At 47.6% G+C, this 19,113-nt stretch overlaps 1 protein-coding gene across 3 annotated transcripts; it reads right to left on the reverse strand.

The window, feature by feature from the left end:
* Positions 1–3,133: 3,133 nt before the first annotated feature.
* NUDT19 (nudix hydrolase 19) lies at positions 3,134–18,422 on the reverse strand. Of its 3 annotated transcripts, XR_012906690.1 has the most exons (5): positions 17,617–18,422; positions 13,964–14,171; positions 11,377–11,489; positions 8,962–9,075; positions 3,134–4,316 (listed from the first exon to the last, which is right to left on the reverse strand). XR_012906690.1 is itself a non-coding variant. In XM_075940133.1 (4 exons), exons 1-4 carry the CDS (start codon positions 18,328–18,330, stop codon positions 9,070–9,072), a joined length of 1,041 nt encoding a protein of 346 aa, XP_075796248.1. In that variant the 5' UTR covers positions 18,331–18,422; the 3' UTR covers positions 8,139–9,069. The 3 variants fall into 3 exon arrangements, 2 of the variants coding, with proteins under 2 accessions (XP_075796248.1, XP_075796247.1); XM_075940133.1 differs by lacking the exon at positions 3,134–4,316 and having other exon boundaries at positions 8,139–9,075; XM_075940132.1 differs by lacking the exons at positions 3,134–4,316; positions 8,962–9,075 and having other exon boundaries at positions 10,582–11,489; positions 17,617–18,420.
* Between the last annotated feature and the right edge of the window lie 691 nt (positions 18,423–19,113).

Here is a 19,113-nt window from a genome sequence, read left to right on the forward strand (position 1 = left end):
ACGGCGTTGCGCAAGAGGGTTTTTCTTGCACAAGAAGGGGCAGTGTAGACACTCCTTATTGCGCAAGAACCTCTTCTGAAAAAATGGCGGTTCATTAGGTATGCAAATGAGGCTCAGCGATATTCCACGCTTAGCCTCATTTGCATATTACTTGTGCAAGAAGCCGCGAGTGTAGACATAGCCTCACTGTTTACAAGTCCAGCTTTCCAATATGGAGTTGTCAGCAGGCAAGTCCGTCCACTGTTCTCAGCCTTGAGCTTCAAGTCTCTAGCTTTGATAGTAACAAGCAACTTCATTTTGCTGCTCTTCGACCTTCTCTCAGGAACAAATCACAGCTCCCTTCCAGGACCTTCCATGGTCTCCGGCAGTGCTCAGCTGCTTTTTCCTGACTCAGGGTATGTCTACACTGCAGCATTTTTCCAGAATAATAGTCATTATTCCAGAAAAACAAAACTTGCATCCACACTGAAATAGCAAAAAGTTGAAATAACGGAGGGCTTTTCCCAACAGCGATAAACCTCATTCTATGAGGAATAACGCTTTTTCCAAAAAAGCATTTTTGGGAAAAGGCATATGTTGATGCAGAGGAGGGAGTTATTTAAAAAAAAAAAGAAAGAGGCCTCCAGGAAATAACACAGGTGGCGTTGGCCAATCTGTTCACACTCATCACAACTCTATAGTTCCTGTCTCCCAGCAGCTCTTAAAGCCATAGACATCTGGGACGGGGCTTGTGGTAGGAAGCCAGCCCCAGGAGCTGCAACTCACGGCACAACTGCTACTGCCACACATCTGGGCACTATGTCCCAGGGTCAAGCCCCCCAGGAGCTCACTGGCCCTCCCAGGGAGCATGCACAGGGCTTCCAGGAGCCTGCCGTGTGCCATCCTGGTCTGGGGCAGAGATCCTGTCCCTCGTGGAGGTATGGGGCAAAGAGGAGACCCTCCAGTATCTCTGCTCCAGATAGCATAACACCAACATATATGGCCAAGACTTTGGCCATGAGGGGGCCACAACAGGAGCCTTGAGCAAGTGAGGAGCAAGGTGAAGGAGCTGTGGCAGGGCTATGCCAGGGCAAGGGAGCGCAGCTCTCACTCTGGGGCAGGACCCCACTCCTGCCCTTACTATGCAGAACGGCACCACATCGGGGGGGAGGGGGAGTGCAACCCTTTCCCCACCTCTGGTGGTGGACTTGGGGCTGGAGACACCCGTTGTCACCCAGCCGGGGGTCCTAGCCCATGAGGAGGAGGGCGAGGAGCTGGAGAAGATCGAGGAAATGGCGAGCACCCTCACCCCACACACCTCGGAGCTGGTAGCCCAGTGCCTGGATGTCTCACTGGCAGGCTTGGGAGGGATCAGCAGGTGAGTGCTGTTAGTTTTTCTCACACACACAGGGTGGGGGTGTCAAGCGCTGAGGGACTGTGGTGCAGTCGTTGCTCCACCTTCTCGGCCTACCCCTTGCGCTGCAGTTTGTGCACGTGGATGCATGTACAGCGCTAGTCTGTGCCACGCAGCCCCTGGAGGCAGCGACGGAGCACCCCTTGTAGAGAGAAAATTTGTGAGATGCCATTTTGGCACGATCGCCATTTTGGAAGCCTCATAGAATAACAGGGACTCCATTTTGGCTGCCCTTCTTCCTCCTTTCAGGGCAGTTTCCTGCCCTTTCTGCATTTTGGTGGGAAACTCAGCAGACATGTGACCCAGGTCTGTCCAGTAACCCGCTGTTACTTAAGGGCTGCCTCTGGCATTGCATGGGGCTGCCCATCCAGTGGCAGAGTCTGGAGTAATTTTGGGAGGGTATGCCAGTACCACACATTAGGTTTCGGGTTGGGAAGGTGACTTATCTGCAAGCATGGGGTTGTGCAACCACTACCTGCCACCCCTCGTTAATTAGGACACATATGCACCCACGACGGCGCAGGGAGGGGAGCGGGCCGACCATCGCAGGTGCTGAGCAGACCCAGCTGATCATTCTTACCTGTGGTGTAACCTGGAGATGGAATCCAGAGCCATTCCATTGCTGTGAGGGCCCTTCCAAGCTGCAGGACATGGTAGAGACCTTATAATATACCATCTACTTACCTGGGTTTTCTTCCTTACATCCTTCCCGAATCACAATCCAGTACCATCCTCATGTTATTTCCCTTTTATTTGTGGGATCCTGTTTATAGTTATCTTTTATTTGTTTGAACTGTTAAATAAAAACCCTGTTGGTTTATCCCAGTCATCTATTAATTTCTTGGGCCTGGGACAAACTCCTGATGATAGCAGTGAGTTAGGGGAATGTTCCTCTAAGCTGGTTCCTTTTGGCCAGGCAAACCAGTCAACACCCCGGGCTCCTGTTCAGAGGCTCTGGGTAGGCCAGACACACTGCTGAGCCCCGGGGTGGGGATGCCCTTTCACCCCCAGCCATCACTGGAAGGAGGCCGCAGACAAGGGCACATGCATGCACATAGACGGAGGAGTGCTGCACAGAAGCATGCCTGCATGCTCAAGGCACCACCTGCTCCCGAGGAGTGCTGCTAGGTGCAGGTGTGTGTGCAGCCCCAATGGAAGCCCAGGCTGCTTGAGGCCCCTCTCCCGCCCATTGGATCCCAATGTGTCTGGATACTTCCCTTGCCTGCTTGTCCATGGGATGGGGGGGAGGGGACAAAAAGCCTGGGCCCCTGAGCACCTCTGGGTGTCTGTGGGCAGGGTCTGCTGTCCAGGCCACACATGGCCTTGCTCCCAGGACATCACCACCCTCTGGCCTGAGGACTGTTGCTCTCAGCTCACAGGGCTGCAACATCCGTGCCACCATCCAGAAGATGATGACCTACCCTGCTCCTGTCCCTGCTTCCCCTGCCATGCCAGCCCCTGCCATGCCTGACACTGCTCCAGCCCCCACTCCTGTTCTCCCAGGACCCCCCCACCCCTGACGTCACTGAGGTCCACGGACATGAGATGGAACTGCCATCCGAACCACATGCCAGTCTCAGCCCAAGCTCTGAGCCTCCCCCTCAAGTTCTCATTTCTCCTCCCCATACTCAGGTTCTCATCCACCCTCTCTCCTCCCCCTATGCAGGTTCTCAGCCCCCACTCCTCCTCAGTTACTTTTATTTAAAAAATACAATTTTTTGTTTGAAACACAAAACTGGTGTTTTTATTGACTGTACAGGAAAGGAGGGAAGGCATAGAGCAGCAAGTCACAGGCTCCTAGGGGGGAGGCCCTGGGGAGAGGTACTGGGGTCCTTTAGAGCAGTGGTCTCCAACCTTTTTAAGCACAAGATCACTTTTTGAATTTAAGTCAGTCCAGGACCTACCTCAAACCCAAATATCCCTGCCCACCCCCTCAGTGAGGCCCCACCCTCTTTACTCTGTGGAGATGGGGTACAGAAGAGGGGGAACAGAGTAACGTAAGTGCCCCCTGCTTCTTTCTCCCCACAGGCAGCTCTGAGGCTCTAGGCAGGAGCAGCAGGGCAGCGGGGAGAGGGGCAGCTGAAGTGCCAACACTTGATAGCCTCCCAGCCAAACCAGTCAGGATCACCTGTCAGAAGCTTCAAGATCTATCCATAGATCCTGATCTACTGGTTGGTGACCACTGCTTTAGAGAAACTTTCTCAGGGCCTCCCAGATGCAGCCCCCTACTTGACGGACCTGGTGGATGGCAGCTACGTGTGGCTGCTTGAAGGTCTGTCCCTCGGCCTCCACCTCGGTAGGAAGGCCTTACCCTAGCTCTCCACAACGTAGTGAAGAACACAACATGCAGAGACTACCTGGGGAATGTTGTGTTCCCGACATCCAGATGGGTCAGGAGGCACCTGAACTGCTCCTTCAAGCACCCAAAGGTGCATTCCACCTGGATGTGGGCCCTACCCAGCTAGACATTGAAACGGTCCCTGCTTGGGTCCAGATGGCTGATGTACGGCTTCATAAGCCACAGCATGAGAGAGTAGGCCACGTCCCCCACGATGCACAGTGGCATCTCCATGTCCCCAACCATGATCTTTTGCTGGGGGAAGGAAGTACCAGTCTCTAGCTTCTGATAGAGGCTGGAGTTTCTGAACATGCGGGCGTTGTGCATCCTCCCTGACCAGCCAATGAAAATGTCTGTGAACTGTCCACAGTGGTCGACCATGGCCTGCAGGACCATAGGAAAACAGCCCTTGCAGTTGATGTACTGGGCAGCTAGGTGTTCTGGGGCCTGGATAGGGATGTGGGATCCATCTATGGCTCCCCTGCAATTGGGGAAGCCCAGGGTGACAAATCCAGCCATGATGGGGTCCAAGTCTCCCAGGTGGATGACCCTGCACAGCATGATGGAGTTTATGGCTCTTACCACCTACAGGAGACAGACAGAAACAGAATCAAAGGGGGTGCTTGAGTCCTTGGGAGGTTCCTGAACCCTCCCCCTTCCTCTCCCCACAAACACCCCAGAAGCCACAGCTCTGAAGCCACCCCCCTACAGGGCTATGAGAGGGCAGAACTGCAGAACCCTCTGGGGACAGGGCTTCCCTCCACATCTCCAACCTCCCTATCCCTAGTGTCCCCCTTTCCAGTACTCTCCCCTTCTGCAGGACCTGCAGCCTGAGTGCATATTACCTCCATGAGAAGGGCCCCAACAGTGGACTTTCCCACACCGAACTGGTTGCCCACAGACTGGTAACTGTCTGGGTGTCACGTCGACGGAGGCCAGGAGCAAGCCAGGCACACAGCTCCATGAAGGTCACCTTCCTCATTTGGAAATTGTGGAGCCACTGCTGGTCCACCACTTGGAACTGGTGTCCAGCCTCCAGAACCTTCTCTCCACAATGGAGTGCTATTGCAAGGGCCTTGCTCCTGCCCACACAGGCAGAAGGTCTTGAAGATGAGCTCTGAGTCCAGCTCATGCAGAGCCATGAAGGCAGCCTGCAAAAACTGCAGCATGGCAGTGTGGGGCCATCACATACCCAGTAAGGATGTTACATATCTGTTAATTGAATAGTTGAGTAACCTCATGAATTCCTGTCAGTCAAATATTCTGTAGCCCCTGGGGGCATGACTGGAAGCAGAGCAGGGTGACAGGCAGGAGCTAGTCCGCAAGGTGAGCCAGTTTAAAAAATATCTACTGTTGCAGACCAGCTGCTTGTCACCCTGTGCTGCTGCCTCTAATAAAAAGGCAGCAGCGCAAGGTGGCAGCAGCCCCTGTCTGGGGAGGCTGGTCTGGGCTCCCAGACCCAGCGCAAACTGGACCTGAGCAGGGCAAGCTGCCCACCCAGCGCCTAATGCACTTTAAATGCAGATCCACAGCAGGGATAGGTCCGGGACCCAGCGTGAGCTAGGACTGAGTCGGGCTGCTGACCAGCCTGCTAAAAAAATGTACTGGGGGGGGGGGGGGGAGAGAAGAGAAGGGAAATGTGTGTAGTCTATAGCATTGTTTTTCAATCAGTGGTATATTTACCCTTAGGGGTACTCAAGAGAAGTCTGCGGGGGGGGGGGGGGGGGTACAAGAGAAGTCTGAAATTTGGAGAAAACTGAATTTGTTTTAGGTTTTACAGTGATTTATTAATTTTGTATTTTTAACCCCCCAAAATTTCATCACCTGCCCTCCTATGATTAAGTTGTTTAAACAAATGTGTTGCAATGGTAGAAAAAAATTTGACTGTGCCTGAAAACTGTAGGTACTGGGGGTACTTTTTTTTTTTTTTTTTAAAAGGGGTACTTTATTAAAAAAAAGGTTGAGAAACACTGGTCTATAGCATTAATCTATAAGCTTTTGCTTATTGGTTAGTCAGTTAATCAATTACAGTAATTCCTCATTAAACACATGCCCTCTTATCACGTTTTCATGATAGCACAATTTTTTCTTAGGGAACTTTTTTGAATTACACGACCATCCCCAGAATAACACAATTTCCCCAGTTGTCCCGTCACCGGTGGCTGCATTGGGCTTCCCCCGCCTCCCTGCAAAGCGGTGGAGGGTTTGCTGCTAGCCGCACCATTCCCCGGTAATCCCCCCTTGCCGGATGCAGTGCGGGTCCCGGCAGACCCGTCACAGGGGCATAGTCCCAACACAATCCCCCTCCCCATACCTCCTCCAGAGCCAAACACCTCCCCCCTCTGCTGTAACCCATTCCCTTTTTCCTCAACCTTATGTCCCGGTCCCAACAGACGCCACCGCTTGAAACGCAACCCCCCACCTTTTCCATTATTTTCAATGGGAAAATTGACCCCGCATAACAAGTTTTCACTTAACATGATCATTTTCTGAAACATATCTATAGTATTAAATGAGGAATTACTGTACACTATTACATCCCTAGTGCCCAGAGGCAGCTCTGGCTCCATGTCAAGGAGGGCTGTGGTGTCCAAATGCAGGGCAACCAGAGCATGCACTGCAAGTGTTTTGCTTTCCCTCGGAGAGATAGGCAAGCAAGCAGAAGCTGAGAAACCACTGTTATGGGGGGTCCCTTTAAGCATGTGTCTCAGATAGCCATAGGCAACAGCACCTGGAAGCAACTGCTGACCTAATGCCCTGCCTGAACTGGTTCCGAGGAGCCTTAAATGCAAGCGAACATCCACATTGATTGGATGCTATCTTTTGAAAAAGTGCATCACTATTTCATTGTGCTTTTTGTGTGCAGACGTGCTATTTCGAAATAAGCCTGCAGTCTAGACATGGCCTCAGTCTGTGTTCTGATCCTCAGCCATAAGGTCTTCCTTTCTCTGGCCCAAGCTGCCCTGTTTACAGCTCAAGAGATACCCGAGGAGTCAGAGGTGCGCTGGCCCTGCTTCCTCTTAAAAAGTTCCCTCTGCCTGCTTCTTTCATGCCAACCTATCCTGGTACCCAAACTAGTCCATAAAGCCATTACCCTATCCTTATATCTCACTTTTACTGGAATGCTATGACAAATTGTCAGGCAATGTGAGCTAGATGAACATCAGCTATTTATTTAGGTTTATTTGTAGTCTGTAACACAACTAAGTAATAAAATTTAACCATTGCAGCATTTTTTTGCATTCTTTTACCAGTGTATTTTCAATGTAACTATAGTAAAAACAAAAAGCTATTACTACATAGCTACATTTTCAGGCAATAAAGACGTTTGTCCCATTGAGTAGCTAAACAAAAGTTAAAACAAAAACAAGCTCAAGCTGGGGTATTTAGATGACTAAATATGCAAACAACAGAGCAAAAGCATAAGAACATAAGAACAGCCATACTGGGTCAGACCAAAGGTCCATCTAGCCCAGTATCCTGTCTACCGACAGTGGCCAGCACCAAGTGCCCCAGAGAGGGTGGACCAAAGACAATGATCAAGCGATTTGTCTCCTGCCATCCCTCTCCAGCCTCTGACAAACAGAGGCCAAGGACACCATTTTATCCCCTGGCTAATAGCCTTTTATGGACCTAACCTCCATGAAATTATCTAGCTTCTCTTTAAACTCTATTATAGTCCTAGCCTTCACAGCCTCCTCTGGCAAGGAGTTCCACAGGTTGACTACGCGCTGTGTGAAGAAGAACTTTCTTTTATTAATTTTAAACCTGCTACCCATTAACTTCATTTGGTGTCCTCTAGTTCTTCTATTATGGGAACTAATAAATAACTTTTCTTTATCAGCCCTCTCCACACCACTCATGATTTTATAGACCTCTATCATATCCCCCCTTGGTTATAAGTGAGTTATAAGATCAAGAACACATATTCCTGCGCATCCAGAAATATAATCTATGCTATCATGTGCCGAAAGTGTCCGTCTGCTATGTACATTGGACAAACATCTCAGACACTTCGCCAAAGGATTAATGCCCACAAAACAGATATCAGACAAGATCACAAAGAGAAAACAGTTTCTTGCCATTTTAACCAGAAAGGACACTCTCTCAATGACTTAACCACCTGCATTCTGCTACAAAGACCTTTTACATCTGCACTTGAAAGGGAATCCTCTGAACTGTCATTCATGTTAAAATTCGACACTTGCCAACAAGGACTTAAACATTTGAACTATCTCACCCATTACCAAGACAGTTTCCCCAATTATCACCTCTAATACCATTAACTCACAAACATCCCCCTCTCCCTACCTCTAATATCATCAATTCACAGACACTTACCTTCCTTCCTTTCCCTCCCCCCCCCCGAACCTTCCTTCCTTTCCCTGCCCCCCCCCCCCCCCCCGAATCCCCCTCCTGTTCTGCAATGTGATTTGTCCTTTTCATATTTGTTCATTTTTTTAATTGTATCCTTTGGTATATATGGTTGTGACTACTTTCTTCCACTATTTGATCTGAGGAAGTGGGTCTGGCCCACGAAAGCTCATCATCTAATAAACCATCTTGTTAGTCTTTAAAGTGCTACATTGTCCTGCATTCTGTTCCCTTGAGACTTTCATCCTCCTTAAGAACACTGGGGCTCTCAGACTGGACGTGGGACAGTATTACAGTGTCCCGGAAAGTCTCTACCTCCCTTAGCTCCTCCAGTTCAGCCACCCTGTCCTCCAAAGCCCGAACTCGGTCTCTGAGGGTCAGGAGCTCCTTGCAACGGGTGAACACATACGCCACCCGCCCACAGGGCAGGTAATCATACATGTTACACTCGACGCAATAAACAGGATAGTCCCCACTCTGCTGCTGGGCTTCTGTCTCCATGTTTGTAATGAATAAGTTTAAGTATAAACTGGGATTCTTTTTAAACTTCTGGAGTATAGATTATTCTAAGAGTTAGGTTTTAAAGAAGGACAGAAGTCACTAGTGCCCTCTAAACTCCCCCTCTAAACTCCCTCTTCAAACTCTCCTGTTAGCTGTTCCTGGCCGCGCTCTCCCTGGTCCCTGAGTCACAGGCTTATATAGCTGTGGTAGCCCCTACACCTGACTGAGGCTCAGCCAAGTAACAGAGGCTTCTAGATTTCAAACCTTTTAGAAGCTCCTTCAAACAAACAAACACAAGCTCAGCACACTGCAAATAACTCCCCCCCACACAAACACACTCCAGACAGCCACTTACCACAAGGGTCCCGTTTTTACTCCTCTTTTACCTGGAGAACTCCCTCTCCAAACTCTCCTGTTAGCTGTTCCTGGTCGCGCAACAATGAGCATGTTCTGTCTCAATCTCCTAGTACTGCAATGGTGAAGAACTGAAAGTGAGACACTATCCTACCAAACCTCCCAATTGCCACTTTTTCCCCCCCCCCTCCTTTCTTCCCATTGTGTAGTGGAGGTGATCTGAAAATTTTCAACTTTTGTTGATAATATATGCTGTTTTGCAGAAGCCAGAACGTTTCATAGAGATATACTGATTCCGATTAAATTAAGGTCTCAGAGACCCAGGGTGGACTCCCTAATCACTTAGGCTATGTCTACACAGCAACGTTATTTCAAAATAACATAGTCCATGTCTACACAGCCTACAGTTATTTTGACAATGTCAAAATACTATCAAACTAGAGGACTTCTTACTCCAACTTCTATAACCCTCATTTTAGAGGAAGAGTTCTCTATTTGGAAATAAGTGCTGTGTAGACAGCACCAAAACTTGAAATATGCTATTTCAAAATAAGCTACACAATTAACATAGCTCAATTTGCGTAGCTAATTTAAGTTAAGCCCTGCTTTGTAGACATGTCCTTACAGAGGTTTTCCATTTGAAAAACTTGAGGTTTTCAAATTGTATCAACAATTCTATTTGCAAAAGAGTTCAAAAGATTCTGGTTTTGTTCAACTGCAGAACAAAATTAAAATTTGAAACCTCAAAAGGTCATGACATTGTCCTTCTCTGGAGAGCTCTACTACCTTGCTCCTAATTATCCTCTCTTCTCCTTTCTATGTTCAGCATGGAGCACCTTTATGTAGGTCTCCTATAACTGGATGTCCTCTGAAATCTCCACTTGTAAAAAAAATGTAACATAGGAACTGTAGATTGGGAGCTTTCTGAGCTGTATTGCCACATTGAAACAGAGATAGCAACACAAGAAAGTCAAGGAGTAAATGTAGGATGCTTATCGTAGCACAGTAATGTTTTCAAGGCTCTACATTTTCCTTTTCAATTGTTCATACTGATCATATGCACAACAGCTAACTTCCATATTCTCCAAACTACACAGTAAAATGGTGTTTATGTTTTAAGTTGTTGAAATCTTTCATTTAAAGTAAATATGGTACAGGCAGTCCCCGGGTTACATGGATCTGACTTACATCGGATCCCTACTTACAAACGGGGTGAGGCAACCCCGCATTAGCTGCTTCCCCTTAGCAGACCAGGGAGACGCGAAGCTAGCGCCCCCTCCCCTCCCCAGCAGACCAGGGAGACGCAGAGCGGCTTTTCTCAGCAGACACCTCAGCTTGAGAATAAAGGACTGAGGGAAGTGAGGGGTGGGAGAATAAAACTGAGCTCTGGAGAAATGTTTGGCTAGAGTTTCCCCTACAATATGTACCAGTTCCGACTTACATACAAATTCAACTTAAGAACAAACCTACAGTCCCTATCTTGTACGTAACCCGGGGACTGCCTGTACTAAATAAACAGAATGTCTGCTGTCAAACCAGTCCTTTGATAGTTCTTAATTTGGAAACAAATTTTGAATGGAATAGCTCTCTTAAGTCTCACACTTTAAGTATTACAAATAAAACTACTGAAAATAAATATTTATTCAACTATTAAAACAATGTTGACAAATAAGCTGAACTCAGTGAACAAATATTGAGATTCCCAAACATGGAGGAGTAGGAAATGCATCAGTCATACAATAGAAAACTCTTTCAATTACATTTTTAGACAACTTATTAGTATGATCTAAAAAGATCTGTTCTGTTTCCAGAAGGTAAGAGCTAGCTAAATTCTAAGCATGACAATAATATTTCAGTACTCAATGAGAAAAGGGGACTGAATTGTTCAAGGGACATGGGTTGCATACCATTCCACTTTTGTTACTTAAATTGGTTATGATCAAATATCATTACCATATAATGGTTCTTTGGTGAATAACATGTATTACTGCAAGTTATCAGTGAACATGTGTCCATATCACAATTGACACATTTGTTCAGTTTCAAAGTATTACAGATATATGAAGTCTGAACCCTCTTCTTATCCAAAGTTACCTTTCCTGATCTTGTTTGAAAAACATTGGCAAGGAAACAAAGTAGCTTGTACTGTTAATGTATATGATATACTGTTCTTTGGTGAATGAAGACTTCAGTCTTCAGTGCTAACCACTTAACTGTCACAAAGGACTAATTACACTAACATAAAAATAGATAACATTTGATACATACTGAATTGTAAAGAAATGGCATATTATAGTCTGCTATTATAATCTGCATTATTTCCCACTATATTAGAGTCCATCTTGAGTGGACTGATGTGTTTATATTTTGGTTTGATATTAATATGGACAATAAGACTGTGAAAGTTTTGTATTACTATTCTGTGAAGTCTAGTGTCTTCTTTCATTAGCTCTTCAACCTTCTTATCTGTTGACAAAAAAAGTTTCTTTTCTCCTGTATAATCTGGGTCTTCTGGATACAGCTCATCCCCTGAAAAAACATTAAGTTTTAGTGATTTAGCAATTTTTAGGACTAGCTACTTTATTACCAGCACATGAAAAATGTCTGGGAATGAAGTTCAGAGTACAATTACATTTAAAAGAAAATTGCCTCCAGTCTTTCCTGAATTTCAAGATGGTCATGAAACTCCATAATAGCCACAGAGATGTGACACTGTAGATTACAGTTATTGCAACAAACCTGGAATGTAATGGAACATTAATGTTCAAAGCAGCTTTTCCAGATATTAAAATTTATTGATTTTTGTCTTTACATAGAAATACAAAAAAATCCAAGGATTTCATTTATACTACTGAATACAGCCTCACTGCATCCTTTACACCAGGGCTGGGAAAATATGATCTGCGGGCTGGATCTGGCCTACTAAGCCATCAGATCTGGCCTGCAAGAGCCTCAGCCAGTTCCCTGCCTACCCCTTTTCTGCTCAGCATCAGGAAAGCTGGCTGCAGAGCCATGTGTTTCTGTGAATTCTGAGAGCCTGGGGGAGAGGACAGAGGCTTCTCACTCTCAGGCCGTGTCCAGACTCAGGGGTTTTTTCGGGAAAAAGTAGCCTTTTCCCGAAAAAACTTCCCCTGCGTCCAGACTCAAGCCGCGTTCTTTCGAAATTATTTCGAAAGAACGCGGCTTTTCTTTCGATGGCGGTAAACCTCGTTTCATGAGGAAGAACGCCTTCTTTCGAAAGTTCCTCTTTCGAAAGAAGGCGTTCTTCAATGTAAAGAGGCCGTCTTCGAAAGAGAGCATCCAGACTCACTGGGTGCTCTCTTTCGAAAAAGCGGATTTCTCTTTCGAAAGATCCGCCTGCAGTCTAGACGCGATCTTTTGAAAGAGGCTCTTTCGAAAGATGCTTTCAAAAGAGCCTCTTTCGAAAGAAGCCTGCAGTCTAGACATAGCCTCAGGCTCCAGTAGCTCCCATTGGCAGCAGCTGCCTGTTTACAGGAGAGGCAGCATGTGAAGTGTCCTTCCCCCCCATATCCTCCAGGCTCACAGTGTTCACAGCAGCAAACACAGCTCCTGTAGCTGCTATAAGCAATACAGAGGCATGGAAAGCAGGAATCCTGGTTAAGGAACCTGTGGGGTGCCACCCAGGAAAGGACTCCCAGCCAGAGCCTGCCTCTGGCACCCCAGGCCCTCCCTCAACCCTCTGCCCCCTTTCTATATCCCTCCCCCCATGTAACCCAAACCTTCTGCACTCCTTCTCCAGCTTCCATACATTTTCCCAGACACTGCATCCCCTCCTACACCGCTCCTCAGGTCACAACCCCCTCCCAGACCTTACACCCCAATGTGCTATCCCTGGTCACAGCCCAAATCCCCACACCTACACCCAGGTTACGACCCCTTCCCAGACCCTGCACTCCCTTCTCCTACAGCCCTACACCAGTCCAGAACCTTCTCCTGTACCCAAATCCCTCCCATACCCTGCACCTCAAGCCTCTGTCCCAATCCAAATCCCTGCACTCGTATCCCTGTACTCCCCTCCCAGACTCTGCACCCTCTCCTATACCCCAGTTAGCTACCCTAGGTCACAATCCCCTTCTTCACCCAAATTCCCTCCCAGATCTCACACCTCTATCCCTTATCCCAAGCTCCCTTCTACACACAACTTCCAACCCAGACCCCTGCACCTCCTTTGTTAATATAATGGAAGAATGTGGCCCTCAACCACTTATCAAATTTTTGGAGTGGCCCCTCATCGAAAATTATTGCCCATCCCTGATATACCCCCTAAAAATAGGTATTATAGATGGACAAATAAGGTAAAGATTAAATGACATTCACACAGTAACACAAGAAGTTGTAGCAGACTAGGAACAAAAACCAGATCAGATCACTCCGTTTTGATTAAAAATTGGTCTTGGTGGAAGCATCTTGTTCAGCCTTTTATGGAAAGCAAGCGCATGATGAAATATAGAAAGGAAGTAAGGAGGCAGAAGAGAAGCCAATTGTAATAAATAAGAAAATTAGAGAGATGACCACAAGAAAAGCTAATCATCATTCAGGATACTGCAATCTTTTGGACACTCTCTAAGCAAGGAATGCAGGATCAGATCTATTGCCCAAATAAGGCCAGTAGCCTTATGAGGTTCTAACTCATCCTGAAGACAAAAATGAAATAATAAAACACTGTCATATCCTTCAGCAAGAAAGGTATGATGTATATTAAATGACCTCCACAATATCGTGTATGATAATTAACACGATCATAATTTGATTAAACATAGAAATTACCATACTCATCAGACCAATGGTCTCTGTAACTCAATATCCTAAGAGTGGCCAACATTAACTACTTCAAAGAAAAAAAACCTGAAATAAGGAATTATGGAATAATCTGCTTTCAAGGAAACTTTTGTTTCTGGATCCCTAGTGGTCAGTTGGTCCCAAAGCTTGAGGGTTTATATCACTTTTTTGTTAACCAAGTTACAGATCTTTTGTTAATTTACCTGGTAACAGATCAATGTAGCCATCTGAAGCAGTCAACGTAACAGGCATCCAACGTTCACACCCTTCTAAAGCACGGTCAGAACCAAACCTATGCAGGTCACAAAGTGAAGAAAAGTTGCAGAGCCTACTTAATTCATAGAACTGAGGTGGAGCAAACCATATTTCTTGAGACTTAAAAAGTTCAATAGCTTCTGGAGGGGTTGACCACTGGAAAAGAAAGAAACATGAATAATATTTTCTTCTTGATCTCTTGTGGTGAAATTCTATCAATTGTTTAAACCTGAATGAAAATGTGACAAGGAAGGCCTTGTGTGAATCCGGAGATGGATAGTATCTTATTTGAAGAACTCATGCTATTAGTTTCCTGGATTTCACAAAGTGGTACAATTTTCAGTGTACTGCTCATAGATTTAGATGCACAAACACAACTAGAGCCATGCCACTCGCCATGCATGTCGAGCAGGAAGGAGAGTGCTGCTGCAGGCTCTGCGAAGGAGGTGGGTGGGCTTAGAATTTTTTGTGCGCGTTGGCGCAGGTGCGCGCCTTAGAGGTAACACTGGTCTCTGGTATTAAAAAGGTTGGGAACCACTGGTTTAAAGGATAGGTTACAAACCACAGTTAGTAGTTCTGCAACTTCACTCTGGAGTTTCTTCAGAACTCTTGAATGAATGCCATCAGGCCTAGGGATAACCAATTAAACAAGATTTTATAACTGGTTAAACAAACATTACATTTAATTGGTTAACTTATTAAATAGGGACAGGCAAGGGGCCACTACGGCCAGACTGGAGTGGCCCCCACACAGTTGGTAGGGACTGCTTTAGGCAGCTGCTTCCAGTCCTGCACTGGCCTGCCATCTCCTAGCTCGCATGGGCTAGGAGTCAGTTGCCTTGCTTGGGTCTGGAATTGGAAGTGGGATGGGGAATGTTACCTGTTCGTATCTCTAATAAGACCCTGATGACATATTAGTTTATCACTTTGTTCCAAAACCACCTCTAATTTACAAATACTGTTTATTATTTGACAGTGCTCTGTGTATCCTTAAAAGCCTCACAATACAGATAAAATAATGAATAATAGGCTTGATTCTATTGTGCCCTAGAATCATTTTGCACTTCAGTGCAAGGCAGTGATCTCACTTCCCTACTTGGGTCTTATCACCAATGTAGGTAGGGGACTCCGTATCTTGCTTAGAGCCAATGAAATGGCTCTGAGGTGTGCTCCTCCTCTGCAAAGGAGCATTCTGGATGAAAACTAGAACAGTGCTGCAGTGGGCTTATTCTTGGCCTCCTAGGACTTCTATGGAACTGTGGACTCAGAGGATTTAGAGCAGCGTTGAAGCTAATCTAACATACTGAAAACTTTGTAGTATTAATTTTCTTATTTGACTTCATATTAAATAAACATTTAAAGTAATGGACCTTGTTAATTATCCCTTGTTTTAGTATTTTTTTCCTTCTATAACATTTTAAAATACAAAAATCCTTGGTGTTCCTCAGTCTTAAAAAGTTTAAGAAACACTGCCTTAGAGCCACCACCACCAGACCTCCCCAGTGCCAGCCTCCTGTTTCTCAAGCTTCAATGAACCCAATCCCCCAGAACTTCCCCTCAGTGTCAGTCCCCAATATAGCTCCTGCCTCCCTAACCCCCATACTGACAGACCCACCCCTAGAGTCCCTTCACTGCCAGCCCTACCCCCAGAGGCCTCCCCCCACTCCCATCCCCACCCCCCTCACCTAGCCCTGCACTGCCTCCAGCCACAAGCTGAGCGCTGCTGCCCAGGTTGCAGCTGCTCTAAGGCTGACATGCTGGGCTCCGCACGGCCCTCCCACCGCAGAGAAAAAGTACTCTTCCATGTCTGGGAAGTGACCTCGTCCCAACCTGCCAATGACAGCCCAGCCTGATGACAACCCAGCCCCCAACACGTGCACGGGATTGGCAATGTCTGCAGCACAAGTGATAGGGGCAGGAATACTTTTCTGGTGGCTCAAGAGTTCCTCCCCAAGCCATTAACAGTCAGGGCATATATGTGCAAGGGCACTCAGCCCACGCACATCTTGGGCTCGCACCCACCCAACAGCCAGGCAGTATTGGCCCCCTGATACCTTCTGGTTTGAGTCAGGGAGTCCAGCTCCTTTCGCACAACTCCGACCTGTGCTGCTGGCTGTAGCACCCTGGGACATTGGGAAGTGGCCAGAAACGTGGTGCAGGCTGGAGCGGACAGGGGAGACCATGTGGGGGAAGCAGGCCTTGACGGAGGAGAGGTGGAAATCGTAGACACCCAGCACAGCTCCCTGGGGCCTCTAACCTGATCCTCCTTGGTATCAATAAAGTGCAGGATGCTGTGAAGGCTCTGCTCCCTAGTCCCGCAAACACCACCCGCAATGGAAAGGACATGTGGCAACCACCCACCATGAAGTCCTGCCAGCTGGTTCACCTGGCTGCCACCAGAGTTGGAATCAGAGCTGTGGTAAGGCTGCCCCAGTAGAAACATCCTCACCATGGCCCAGCTCTAGCTGCAGCAAATGGGGTAGCCCACAGTGCCACTCACCGTGGGAGGACAGGAGGAGAATTTTTAGTACACGCACAGGTGCGTACCTTATAGCCAACTGAGCTCCCCAGAGGGCAGGGCTTATTAGTAGCTGGGGGCATGGTGCGGCAGAGTGCCACAGCCCAGCAGGCAGAGGTTCGCAGCCTGCCACAGGTTCGCAGAGCAGTGGTTGGGAACCGCTGCTTTAAATCATCTTTTGTACCAAATGACTAGATAGCTAATGCAATACCCATTTTTTAGAATGCCTGTAGAAGTAATCCTGGTAATTACAGTCTGGTAAATCTAATTTCAGAACAAAGCAAACTGGTTGAAACTATAGTAAAGAACAGAATTGTCAGACACATAGATGAACATAATTAGTTGAAGAAAAGTCAACATAGTTTCTGTAAAATGTACATGTTGGGATTTCGATGTCTCTCTCTGCCTCTTGCTCCACTCATCTGAAGAAGTGGGTTGTGCCTACCAAAGCTCACTATACAATATAAATTTTTTTGTTAGTCTCTAAAGCTCTGGTCTACACTAGGTACTTATTTCAAAACAAGTGGAGCATCCACACTACCAAACCATTATTTCAAAATAACAGCCTGGTTATTTTCAAATAACTCCTGCTTTCCACAGGGAATAACACTAATTTTGAAATAGTTATTTCAAAATAGCAGTAACGTGGATGTTCCACTGCTGCTACTTCAAAATAACTACTCCCCATAGTCATTCGAACTAATTACTCCCCAGTGCTTCCTGGGGCTCTAAGTCAAGCTAGAATGTCCACATTAAAGGGGTCTGTCACACACTAATTTCAAGGCTTCCCTATAGTATGGAAATGCTATTTCAAATATAGTTATTTCAAGAGTTATTATTTTGAAATAATTTCATAGTGTAGACATGCCCTAAGGTGCAACAGGACCAATCCCTGGTTGTTGTTTTTTAAAGTCTATAAGGAAGTATATTCACATGATCACCTATTTGGTGATGGACTAGGAAGGCACAGGGGGAGGGGGATGGCATAGGAATGGGCCCCTCTTTGCACCGCCTGTGGGCTTCCATGGGAGGCAAGCGAAGTACAGGGAAAGATGCAAGGTGTTTGTGGTGATGAAACCTCACCTGGAAGCCTGTCACCTCCTGCTCGTCCTGCGACGTGTGCAGAGGCCGCTCCTCAAGGCAGCACAGGTAGAAGGCGGTATCGTAGCGGCGGCCGCCCCGGCCAGCCCTGAGCACCGGAGTCAGCCAGTTGCCCCACTCGTGCAGCGCCCAAATGTTGGGGACGCAGCGGAGGTCGCGGCAGAGCTGCAGGAAACAGGCCGGGTCCCGCTGCACCTTTCGCCGCCACTCGGCGAGCTCCCGGCCCGGCGGCAGCTGGTGCTGAGGCAGCAGGCGAACCGGGCCGGCGGCAGCGGCAGGGCCGGGACCCGACACTAGCAGCAGGATGCCCGCCTCTTCGAAGGTCTCGCGGATGGCGCAGATGCGGAAGGCCACGTCCCCCGGCAGGGGCGAGCCGAGGGCAGCCCGGTCTGTGGAGAAGAGCGGGGCCCGGTTGCCGCCCGGCGGCGCCGGCCGCACGGAGCCCAGGCCGCAGCGGGGCAAGGCGGGCAGGAGCCCCAGCCAGTCGGCGGAGAAGTCGGCCGCGTCCACCAGGCCGCCCGGGAAGACGTGGGCGCTGGGGAGGAAGCCGCTCCGATAGCTCCGCTGCAGCAGCAGCATCTCATAGTCAAAGGGGCCGAGCGGCGACCGCACCGGCCGGGCTGGCGCCCCATTCCCGCCCCCGGCTGCCAGGAGCAGCGTCGCCGCCTCTCGCCAGTGCCGCAGTCGGGGGTTCATAGCTGTCGGAGGAACAGGAAGCGTGGGCCCTTGTCCCACCAACCCCGGGTCCGTCGCCCCCAACGCCTTGGGAGGAGTCAGTGCACCTGTGAGGCGTAACCGTGCTGCTTAACGGGCCGGGAATAGGTTCGGTAACAACGCCCATAGCGTGTTAAAAAACGGTGTGAAATCCCAACACGCACGTTTATAATCCCCAGAGAAAACCCATCTGCGCGATGGAGGCACGTCAGAAACAGGCAATGAGGAACCTGACCCCCCAGCATTTAAGCAAACGAGTAGGCTCCTTAGTGGACAGAAGCTTAGGAAAACACAGTGGTGTGTATGAAAGTCCATGTCAGCGAAGATTGGATGGTTTTATTGGGGCAATGAAATGGGGAAAAAAAACTACATATGTATAGAGTTTTTTAACCACCCTAGGTACTGTAAGAAAGTGGATGATTTAATAGAAAATCTAGCTCAGTAACAAGCAGTTGTGAAAAACCTTGAACTCTAAGTAGCCCTATTTCGTCTTAATTTTTATTTGCTCTTGAATTCTCTAACTCTAGTAGCTGGAAGTCAGGTTACATAGTCTTTCTCCACCAAATAAGAGTGAAACAAACTCTGCACAGGAATCACATCTACCACTAAAATACAGCTGTTTTGAGGATAAAATTGCATCTATTAAGAGAAACTGAAAAATACTTAAAGACCTACAGGGCAGATTGAGAGAAATTGGATGTAAATACTCAGTTTGGAACAGAGTCAGTGTTAATACTCTGTTTCCTACATCTGCACACACATAAA

The sequence above is a fragment of the Pelodiscus sinensis genome, chromosome 12 (genome assembly GCF_049634645.1).
Source record: "Pelodiscus sinensis isolate JC-2024 chromosome 12, ASM4963464v1, whole genome shotgun sequence".
In the NCBI taxonomy this organism is placed as follows: Eukaryota; Metazoa; Chordata; order Testudines; family Trionychidae; genus Pelodiscus; species Pelodiscus sinensis.

Bases quoted from the DNA above. Each gene is read 5' to 3' on its own strand.
- NUDT19 (XM_075940132.1), bottom strand. From the start codon at position 18,330: ATGAACCCCCGACTGCGGCACTGGCGAGAGGCGGCGACGCTGCTCCTG. The intron at 14,172-17,616 runs GTGAGGTTTCAT...TTTCTTTTCCAG, and splicing joins AGGAGGTGACAGGCTTCCAG to TGGTCAACCCCTCCAGAAGC. The intron at 11,490-13,963 runs GTAAATTAACAA...ATGTTTTTTCAG, and splicing joins CTACATTGATCTGTTACCAG to GGGATGAGCTGTATCCAGAA.